An 11,613-nucleotide genomic window follows, 5' to 3' on the forward strand; every position below is an offset into this window, starting at 1 on the left:
AATATCCTCTGTTTATGCAGGGACTTGAACCAAGGTGAAAGCCTGAGCTTTCATCCCCTCCACCTTACTCTTGCCCTAAGATGTGACATTTTAGTGTCAGCTAATGTCTGGATACAGGTGGGCATGTGGTTACCTATTTCATCCTTTATTCTCAGGGTTCAAATTGAGATATGCAATCACCTATACTCTTTATGTTTTTTCTTTTTTCTGGCTTGTGCTTCTAATCCTCTATTTGTGGCCATATTTTAAGTTAATTATTGGTACTCTAAAGGCTCTTAGACTTCCATATAGTGCTTTAAGTACACTGTAACTTTAAAGTAAAAAATTAACCACTGGGAGCTAAGCATCATTCTCTTTCCTGTGGGCTGAGCTTTAGTATTATAACAGAAATTCACTAATGAAATAGACATAAAAAGAGCCTTCCAGAAGATTTAAGAGGGTCATATATTCTGTGTAATTGTTATTTTCCTAGTTAACTTCATCTCTATTTGTGTACCTGCTACAGATTTTTAATTATGTTCAGTTATGCCATGGTTTATAATCTACATCGTCTTTTACTTCCTCTTACTGTCCAAAGTATTTTGTTTGAAGTTGGGTATGGTCTCAAACACGTCAACACCAATTCTTTGGGGTGAACTTCCATTGATAGCCACCTAGTACCTATAGGAATTTCACTGCCAATGCTATTATGGCACCTTTGGAAGGAAAAGAGGGTTAATTTGTTGCATATGTAACAGCCCTGAATTCTTATTGCTTTACAGAAAGAATGATTTTATAAATAAAATTATTTTTCCTTTTTATTTCAGGAATTACAACATATTGTTGGATCACAGCACATCAGAGCAGAGAAAGGTAAGCATGGATCCATACATCTGTATGAAATCCCACAGGGTCACTACTATTTTGGCTATAATAATATGGTTTCTCTCATCTCCAGCGATGGTGGATGGTTCATGGTTAGATCTGGCCAAGAGGAGCAAGCTTGAAGCTCAGCCTTTTGCTCATCTCACTATTAATGCCACCGACATCCCATCTGGTAAGCTCCATTTTCATCCACCCTGAAAAATATTTTAAGAGTCATTTATCAGCCCATTTCAATACTGAAACCTATTTTTAGTCTGTCACTGAATTTTTGAGAGCCCTTACTTCAAAGCCAAAGGAAAGATCATTCATCCTCAGGTGATGATTCACATCCTGGAAACTGTGATTCTCAAAAATGTCAGAATGGACATCATCACCCTATTCATTTTCAGATCATCAGAATGGATGCTTATTTTAAATGACCGTCAGCTGAAAGCCTGTAACGTGGAAGGACAATCCTTTGTTATGTTCCTCTGTACTTTCCCAAGCTAAAGTTGACACAGCCCTGCTGCTGACCTCGGAGGTGAATGAATTCATCAGGTAGTCACATACTCAGCTATCTCCTGCAGAGGTCCAGGGAGGACACTTTAGATCCCCGTTAAGATCCTTAAGAGACAGTAACCCTCTAGAAAATGAGATCTCCTCCCCCTTCTCCAAGGGCTTATCATTTTCTCTGAGTAAATGCTTAGCTCGATGGACTAGAGACCTGATTATCTTGAAAATGAAGAAACCCGGAGCTATCTGCCTACAGCTACCCTAATACACTGGTTATTCCATCATACAACCCCCACTGGTTACTTCGCCATGGGCTAGATAGCTATCAAAAAGATAACAGGACGTTACGATAGAGTGACAATTGAACATTCTTGTTATCATCATGCCACTAATGGAACACTTGAAGATCTTAAAGGGGGATCTTCAGGTGTCCTCCCTGGCACTCTACTGAAGATGGCTGAGTCTGTGACTACCTGATGAACTCTTCCACCTGTCAGTCAGGCGTTTTCCCCTTCCTCGTTACCTCTCATCCTTACTGCAATCCTGCAAGGTAGGGATTATCACGCAAATTTTGCAGACAGGGAAACTGAATGATACATAGGTTGTCATTTGTTCCCAGTCACGATGATGGTAGGATTAGAAGTAGAATTCCCGTCCCATTGATTGCTAAGTCCATGCTTTCCATGCTCTCTATTATCACATAAGCAGGCTGCAAGGTACTTGTGGTCAGTTGGCTTGGCCAGAGGGAAAGAATTCAAAGCTCTTATGTTTCTCTTTTCATGTGAGAAGTCGATTCATGTAACGTCTAATAACAGGGGTGCTAAAATCTGACTACCTGGGTTTGAGGCTCCATTGTCCTGGCTCTGTGACCTTGTACAATTTATTGGAATCACATATGCTTCAGCTTCATCACATCTAAAATGGGGATGATGATAGCATCTGCCTCAAGGGGTAGCTATGAAGATGAAATAAGGTAGACTGCTAACATTCTTGTGTGGAAGAACGGCCATAGTAAGCACTTGGGAGTGTGATTTGTTATTTTTGAGTTCAATAAATAATTATACATATTCCACCTTTTCCCTACAAATAATTGAAGGCAAGTTCTTCTTGGAGTTAGAGAAAGAAAGTTCAAGTTTTGCTAAATTATTTGGAAAACTTTATTACGGCATGGACAAAGGGGGGATTTTTCTTGACCGAAGACACAGAAAGGGAGAAACCAATTCTTTGGCTTTTAGAGGATTTTCCAAATGACCTCTCCTGTCCCAGACACTTGCTTCATAAATGATTTTTCTTTCTGTGTGTCTATGCATGTCTTGTGGTGGAGCTACACTAATTTTCTCTGAGTGGAAAACTGTTTTGCATGTTAGCAAAGGCCATCAAATTAATACGAATGCATCAGCTGTGTGTGCTATTAATGTTCCCTACATTTATCTTTTCAGTTCACTTTAAATGGCATATGATAAATATTGCATTAGACTGTGTGCCAAAGTCTGTTTGGCAATAACAAGCATGTTTTAGTTATAAAACTCTCTCTGCAGGCACCTAGCATCAAATCTTTGCCAAAATCACAAGGCAAAACTCCTGGTTATTTTCTGACAGTTATTGAGTTTGTGACTGAGTGAAATGAGTTAGTGTATACTTCTGTTTAAGAAAATAGAATCTGTGGCTCTGGCTGGGCCCACAACTCCTTGAGTCCATTTATTACCCAGTTTTGGCCAGTACTGGAGGTTTCAGAGGAAGTGGCTTTAAATTTGCATGTTCATTTTGGGGCTCTGTTTTATACTTATTTACACAAGTAAAATCAGAATCTGCCTTATATGGACTGATACCACTTGCATTTTCAAAATGTCTTAGATGAAATGCGTTGGGAAGTATTTTGTGAGGTCAGAATACATGGCTGTCTTTAGGAGGATACTCAGGCTAAATATTTGCAGAGACCTCTTCTGCGGTACTTAGCAGCAGGGACTGAAGTGTAAGGCAGGGGAGGCTGGGAAAGCTGACAGGCTGGAGTCAGAGATTGTCAGTGTGCCTCAGTGATGAAAATCCAGGTTTCCATGTGAGGCCCGCCATGTGATCACTGCATATTTTTCTCATGTTTTTACCTGGTATTACCTGTTTCTGAGTGCTCTCTTCACACTGACTGGCTCTCCTCCTTTTCCCCCATATGTGCCATGCATATTCCATTCTTTGCTCAGTTTCCCTCACTGACAATACCCTCCCTTTTCTCAGCCCATCCAGGTCTGACCCAAGGCCCCGCTGTCCTCTGGCTTCTCTGTCCCCTTCCTGAGCTGAACTCTCCTGCTTGCCATGAATTTCTGCAGCTTTCACTTGGCAGTTGCTTGTAACTGAATGTCAACCATGTACTATGCAACATGCAGAAGTGAAAATGCATATTTTATATGCTCATTTTCTATTTTCTCTACTATTATTGGCAAGTGCTATTAGGGTACAGTTAGTTGATATAATTCTTAATTATGGGCGGACTGACTGTTCCTAAAAGCACCACATAGATATTGTGTGACTGATCAAAAGCATGAACCAGTGAATGTATGAGTAAGTCAATGCACAAAATAGAGAGATGTTTAGTAGGAAATAAGGGCACTTCTTCCACATGACTTATCTAACAATGGGAATGGTAATCGGTCAAGGTTCCTATCTTCTCCTGCCTCTTTATTTCATATTCTTTCCTTGCCTTCCTAGGCCGTATCTTGCTCTAACGCCAGCTGATCCATCCCATTGGGAGGGTAGACTTCTCTTCTGTTAAGAGATAACGATAAGAAAAATCATTGATTGAACAAAGAATTGACTACAAGAGTGGGATAAGAATGAGGGCAGCATGGGATAACTTGAGATGGGAAGCATCTTGAATTTCATGGGTTTTGTCAATGGATTAGAGGAATTGCTTTTATTAGTGTTCATGAAGGTGTGATGATCATGCTCACTCACTTGGGACCAGATGATGGTATTTATATCTGGAGTGCTTTAATCTGGGATGACCTGAAATAAGACCTCCAATGAAAAAGAAGGGTGTTTATTGTGGTGAGCCTAGGAGGCAAGAGGGCCTGTGATGACCCCGCTGCAGATAGGTTGTGGAGCTCAGGAAATATCTTGTTTCTGGACAGAGGGATTGGAACCATTGAGTTCTTGGTCTTCTCATGATGGGTTGCTCCACCGTTGGATGGCCCTTGCTGCAGTTTTTCTCCCAAGTGGTTGAAAGAACAGCCTGTTTGGTTCCTACAGCCTAGTTTGGAGGCTCCCAGATCATATCCCAGGCTCCCAGTTCTTTAGAGATAAAATAGTAGAATATTCTCTATCTTATGGGCCTCTAGAGAAGGATGTAGATGTTCAAGGCCCCCCAAACCAGACTAGGCTGGGAAGGTAACTAGTGTGTCTTTCCTTTTTTTGTTTGTTTTGTTTTGTTTGTTTGTTTTTTGAGACAGAGTCTTGCTCTGTCTCCCAGGCTGGAGTGCCGTAGCACGATCTTGGCTCACTGCAACCTCCACCTCCTGGATTCAAGTAATTCTCCTGCCTCAGCTTCCTGAGTAGCTGGGATTACAGGCACCCGCCACCAAGCCCAGCTAATTTTTTGTATTTTTAGTAGAGATGGGGTTTCACCATGTTGACCAGGCTGGTCTCGAACTCCCGACTTCATAATCCACCCACCTCAGCCTCCCAAAGTGCTGGGATTACAGGCATGAGCCACCATGCCCGGCCATGTGTTTCTTTCTCTATGAGGTTCTCGTAAGGATTCACTCTAACCAGAGAGTTGTCAGTTTTGATGGATCTCTGGAATCCACTATAAGTCTTCATCTCTGGGCTAATTTATCTCCCTCAGCATCTCAGGGCCTGACCTAAGTTGTGGGTGGGTGTGACAGGCAGCAATGAACTTGTGGCTGCAGGAACTCTCTCAACTCCAGTCTGAGACTCAACTCTGTTTTGTTTTGCTGATTTCAAACTGCTGACCACCTTAGTTTAGTATAAGTATTTACAAAAACCTCTGGAGGAAAAATCTATTTTTGTATTTTCCACAGTATTACAACTTTCCCACCATTAGTTACCAGCTTTTCCAGTTGAATAATATTGTCCACATCAATACAAATGTTTGATTAATTGGGTTTATCATAGAGGTATTGCCAATTTTTAATGACCCAGGAAAATACACCAAGGACCTGAAATATGAAAAGGATTGGACACACTGCTGGTTTAGAAGGTTCTTTAGAAATTTTTACTGCTCAGAAGCTGTAGCAAGAGGACCAGGTGTCACCTCATTTCAGGGGTGAGTAGGGCTAAATGAGAATTCTGGTCAGTCAGGAGAAGCTTTACAGACCTTTGGTCAGAAGGATTGTGTGAAGTTGTTAAGCTAGGGAATGCAATGCTAAGAATATGTTCTTTTTGAGCTTCTCTGGGGTTAGCTTTTCAGTTGTGCAAACCGAGGAGGGAGACATTTGGGCTACTGGAGGTGAAGAAAATAGATTATGAGAATTGAGTTTAGACATCTGACCTTTCAGCCAAAGTTACTGTGACCCAGTTTTTCATCTCCTACTTTCCCTCTTCATGAGTTAAAAGAGAAGGTTGAGACTTGTGACGTATGGAAATTGTCTTCCTATCTTAGTTTCTTGCTTTCCTGTCTCAGTTGCCTTTGGCTAATCTCTTCCTTCAACCTGGAATGACCTTTCTGCTCCTGTCTGTGTGGCTGAATCCCATTTCTCTTAAGTTCTCAGGCTTAGCAGCAACTCCACAAAGGCACTCTTTACCCTTCCGGGTGGAAAGTTGTTCTTGTCTCTTTGTCCTTTGAGTTCCCGTGGGAGTTACTGAACCTTGCCTATTGGTACTCATGCCTTAATTCTGCTCTGAACACATATCGTACTTACCCCTGGTGCACTATAGGTGCCTTGAGGGCAGGAAAAATGAGTTTTTGTCTTTGTAGCCTCTACTGTGCCTAATAAAATGCACCAACTACATCTGAATGTATTCTCCCCTTCTAGAAAAGACATCCCAAGAAGTTATTCTCCCTTTGAAATAATGACTGCTATGCTATTTTTTCTCCCTAACCTCATAGAATTGTGAAGACATCCTTCTCATTTAAGGACTGACTTTTAAATCACATGCCTCTCTTCTCCACAGGTTCCCATAAAGTGAGTCTGTCCTCTTGGTACCATGATCGGGGTTGGGCCAAGATCTCCAACATGACTTTTAGCAATGGAAAACTAATAGTTAATCAGGATGGCTTTTATTACCTGTATGCCAACATTTGCTTTCGACATCATGAAACTTCAGGGGACCTAGCTACAGAGTATCTTCAACTAATGGTGTACGTCACTAAAACCAGCATCAAAATCCCAAGTTCTCATACCCTGATGAAAGGAGGAAGCACCAAGTATTGGTCAGGGAATTCTGAATTCCATTTTTATTCCATAAACGTTGGTGGATTTTTTAAGTTACGGTCTGGTGAGGAAATCAGCATCGAGGTCTCCAACCCCTCCCTACTGGATCCGGATCAGGATGCAACATACTTTGGGGCTTTTAAAGTTCGAGATATAGATTGAGCCCCAGTTTTTGGAGTGTTATGTATTTCCTGGATGTTTGGAAACATTTTTTAAAACAAGCCAAGAAAGATGTATATAGGTGTGTGAGACTACTAAGAGGCATGGCCCCAACGGTACAAGACTCAGTATCCATGCTCTTGACCTTGTAGAGAACACGCATATTTACAGCCAGTGGGAGATGTTAGACTCATGGTGTGTTACACAATGGTTTTTAAATTTTGTAATGAATTCCTAGAATTAAACCAGATTGGAGCAATTACGGGTTGACCTTATGAGAAACTGCATGTGGGCTGTGGGAGGGGTTAGTCCCTGGTCATGTGCCCCTTTGCAGCTGAAGTGGAGAGGGTGTCATCTAGCGCAACTGAAAGATCATCTGAAGGGGTAAATTCTTTTGAATTGTTACATCATGCTGGAACCTGCAAAAAATACTTTTTCTAATGAGGAGAGAAAATATATGTATTTTTATATAATATCTAAAGTTATATTTCAGATGTAATGTTTTCTTTGCAAAGTATTGTAAATTATATTTGTGCTATAGTATTTGATTCAAAATATTTAAAAATGTCTTGCTGTTGACATATTTAATGTTTTAAATGTACAGACATATTTAACTGGTGCACTTTGTAAATTCCCTGGGGAAAACTTGCAGCTAAGGAGGGAAAAAAAATGTTGTTTCCTAATATCAAATGCAGTATGTTTTTTCATTCTTTTTAAGTTAATAGATTTTTCAGACTTGTCAAGCCTGTGCAAAAAAATTAAAATGGATGCCTTGAATAATAAGCAGGATGTTGGCCACCAGGTGCCTTTCAAATTTAGAAACTAATTGACTTTAGAAAGCTGACATTGCCAAAAAGGATACATAATGGGCCATTATGTATCTGAAATCTGTCAAGAGTATTTATATAATTGTTGAACAGGTGTTTTTCCACAAGTGCTGCAAATTGTACATTTTTTGTTTTTTCAAAATAGAAAAGTTATTAGTGGTTTATCAGCAAAAAAGTCCAATTTTAATTTAGTAAATGTTATTTTATACTGTACAATAAAAACATTGCCTTTGAATGTTAATTTTTTGGTACAAAAATAAATTCATATGAAAACCTGCCTTGTGATTTTGTACTTCTTCTTCATGTCTCTTTTGCTCTGTGATCCTATTATTTTCAATATGGTAATGTGGCTTCTATCTCTTTCCAAAGGTTACTTGGAGAAATGCAGATTTGATTAAAAATTAGAAGCAGATTCAATTAAATTAATGATCCTTGGAATCTGAAAAATAATTTGCAAGGAATTTGTTTGCAAGGATATATCCAGATAGAAAATGGAGGCTTCTTCACTCAAAAAAGCCAAAATTTATATTATGTTGATATTGTGAGAAAAATGTGGTGCTTTGTATAAGTTCATAATGTCTTAAAGAATAACTGTGTGTGTTGTGCACATGTACCCTAGAACTTAAAGTATAATTAAAAAATAGTAAGAAAATGCACGCACACAAAAAAGAATAACAGACCTGGAGGAACACCTGACATTTTATACCTTACTATGGTAAGGAAGAATTAACAGTGTCCTGGACTCTCGTTCTCATGGAAATTTATACAGGAAAGCTGTCTGACCCAGGTTGGTTACTTACGTGGGAGAGATATAAGAAAATGAGCAGCTTGGGAAGGCACTATACACCATAATCTAAGGCACTTTTCATTTATGGATAAATGTTTTTAGATGGCTGTGAGAAGGAGAGAAGAAACAGCAGATGTTACAAAGAAGAAATTGTAAAATTCAAACAGCAGAGCTACAATGGTGGAACTCAATCGTTGGCCAAAATAGACCTACTATTTAAAAACCATCAGTATGTCTAAGGTCGATTGGTATAAAATATGACTTCTGTGTTGCATGTCCCAATTGGTGAGCCTTAGTTTAAGGAAAAAATAATTTTGATAAGCAATCAGAGAGTTTCTCCACTCTCCATTGGCACTGTCTTATTATGTAGAGTGCCTCATTAGCTACCCTTGCTCTCATAATACGATTCTGTTATAGGACAAACAGGTTCATGTGCCCACTGCACAGTAACAGTCCAAGTACACTGAGACAGCAGGATCTGTGGCAGAGAAAGAGTTTAATGATCTCAGGGCACCAAGTGAGGGGATGGAAGGAGACTCAGATTCATCTCCCCCAAGGAGTTCTGGGCTGAGGTTTTTAAGGGGATTGGGAGACTGAGGGGTTAGAAAATTGGGGTCATTGACTGGCTGGGGTAAGAGGGATGAAATCATCAGGATGTGGAAACTGCATTCCTTGGTGAGGGAGCTTCTCATGGGGTCCTCTTCAGACCAGCTGGTGTCAGTAGTTTTGCTGATATGCAGGACCTGAAAGAATGTCTCAAAGGGAAAACTTAACATTTTGTGATGTTCAAGCTGTTATCTATGGAGCATTTAAAGCGAACTATAATCTTAGAGTCTACATGATTCTAAGACAATAGGCAAATAGCTATGAGGAAGGGGTCGGAGAGCAAGCTGACCTAGTGATGGATGCTGAGTGTGTTGCAAGCTTGCTTTATTTTTGTTTTCCCCCCTCTTTGCTTCCCTGATAAATTTTATAAATTTTATAGGTACAGTTTCAAATCTGTCATTTCCAAAGGTGAATGACATTGATCCATTTGTTCCATATTATTTCTTGAGTACCATCTATGTGCTAGGCACTGTGCCAGGCATGCGGATGCTATGGCACTCTCCCTGCCCTTGAGGAGTTTCCATTCTAGTTGGGAGCCAGCCTAGCAAGGGTGTGTGGTCAGCCCTAGGGTGTGGACATACACAGCGGGCTGTGGGAGCAGAGAGGAGGCTATGGAACCCATGTTGGGAGTCACAGAAAGTCTGAAAAGGATATCAGACTGGATAGGAAGTGGAGTTTAAAAAAGGGTTTGAAAGTGGATATAGAATATCCGTTACCATTTTTAACTTAGAGGTAACTGAATGTGCAGTCTCTCAAAGATGAACTAAAAATCCAAGGTCCAGGAATGAAAAAAAAAAAAAACACCCCAGGATCTAGTGAGGTAAGACATGGTGGCACCAGCCAAACTGGAGAACTAACATGGTAGAGGGCCTGCAAAGCCAAGGGACGGCCTCTATTGAAGACCCCAGGCCGGGCGCGGTGGCTCACGCCTGTAATCCCAGTACTTTGGGATGCTGAGTTGGGTGAATCAGGAGGTCAAGAGTTTCAGCCCAGCCTGGCCAACAGGGTGAAACCTCATCTCTACTAAAAATACAAAACTTTAGCTGGGTGTAGTGGCAGCCGCCTGTAATCCCAGCTACTTGGGAGGCTGAGGCAGAAGAATTGCTTGAACCCAGGAGGCAGAAATTGCAGTGAGCTGAGATTGCACCACTGCACTCCAGCCCGGGTGACAGAATGAGACTCTGTCTCAAAAAAAAAAAAAAAAAAGAAGACCTCAATAATGGAGCCTGCCTGTAATGTGAATTTTATGTACATTAGCACCATAGCAGGTCAGAGATGTTTTAGAGCTTTGCTGGAATGAATCTATGACTTAATGAAAAGTGAGTATAAACTGGACTATGCCTTGAAGGAGGCAATGGTAGCAAGTGGATATGCCAGGAGGTATGGAAAAGACTTTTTTTCTTTTCTAGTCATGCTCAAGGCTTGCCAGGCTGAGTTGTAGGGTCTAAAATGCAGGATGCAAAATACCCTGCTTTCCTCTTCACATGCTACTTTTTTACTTCTGTTTTTCTTCTCACTCATCCCTTTTACCCTTTTGTGTGTGTTTGAACTCTTCCCTTTTTTCTTTTCCTGTTCCCCCCAATGCCTGGCTCTTGCCTCAGACGACGATTTCATTTCTGTGGTGGGCCTGGGGGAATAAGGAGGCTGCTGCATCTAATGGAGATGGAACCAGGTCATGTCAACACTCCGTGACAGCTAAGTGTGTTGAGATGTGACAAAATCATGTCAGGAAACCAACACATATGATGGCAAACTCAATTGTTTGCTCATTTTAATGACTTCATTTCAATCTTATTCCTAACACATGCCAAATCTGAAGGAAGGAAAGAGTGTCAAATTTGAAGCCATCTGTCTTCTTGAATTGACTTACAACTCCACCAGACCATGCACCCTCGCACCTTTCAAAGCGCCACATGTGCACAATTCTTGTACTTGTTTCCCCCTCTTTGCCTATTTCCTTTTCTCTATTCATCTTCATTAGGCCATCCTAGAAAAAAATATCTGGAGAAGATGATCTATTTCCCCAGTAACTCGGGGGAAACTGAGCATCTTATGCATATCCTTTCCCTCTGGGTCTGATTATTGGTTTGGTTTGAGCTAGTGCCATCAGGTTATACTTGTACATTTTGGGAGCACAACTTTGACTCAAATTGCACTTCTACGTTTAGCCTGGCCAAACATGTGCTTGCTTCACTTTCGGCTTTGTTAATCGATTCTTCAGCTTCCTTGCTATGAAATTGAAATATGTTTCCCAGTAGCTGCATTTATAAATGCTAATTAGTTATTGATTCACATTATTATGATTTAGCCTTGTGTCACTTTCTACAATAAAAAGTGTATACGCAATGAGTGTTAGATTTCAGCTACAAAGCAGAAATCTATCCTTTTGATTAACAACACTTTTATGATACTTCTACTCTTCTATTCCTGTAATTTAAAATTTTTATTTCCTAATCATCTACCATCACCTCCCCTCTCCTTTGGTGACTGATTT

The 11,613-nt window shown here is 40.5% G+C and overlaps 1 protein-coding gene across 5 annotated transcripts in view; it reads left to right on the forward strand.

The window, feature by feature from the left end:
* Nucleotides 1-7,991, forward strand: part of TNFSF11 (TNF superfamily member 11) — a 203,374-nt gene extending 195,383 nt beyond the window's left edge. For all 5 annotated transcript variants that reach the window (XM_054446647.2, XM_054446648.2, XM_054446645.2 and 2 more), the window contains 3 exons: nt 807-852; nt 938-1,036; nt 6,481-7,991. In XM_054446647.2, coding sequence (XP_054302622.1) covers nt 807-852; nt 938-1,036; nt 6,481-6,902 — 567 coding nt within the window. In that variant the 3' untranslated portion in view covers nt 6,903-7,991. The remainder of the gene's footprint in view (nt 1-806; nt 853-937; nt 1,037-6,480) is intronic.
* The last annotated feature ends 3,622 nt before the right edge of the window (nt 7,992-11,613 follow it).

The sequence above is a fragment of the Pongo pygmaeus genome, chromosome 14 (genome assembly GCF_028885625.2).
Source record: "Pongo pygmaeus isolate AG05252 chromosome 14, NHGRI_mPonPyg2-v2.0_pri, whole genome shotgun sequence".
Taxonomy (NCBI): Eukaryota; Metazoa; Chordata; class Mammalia; order Primates; family Hominidae; genus Pongo; species Pongo pygmaeus.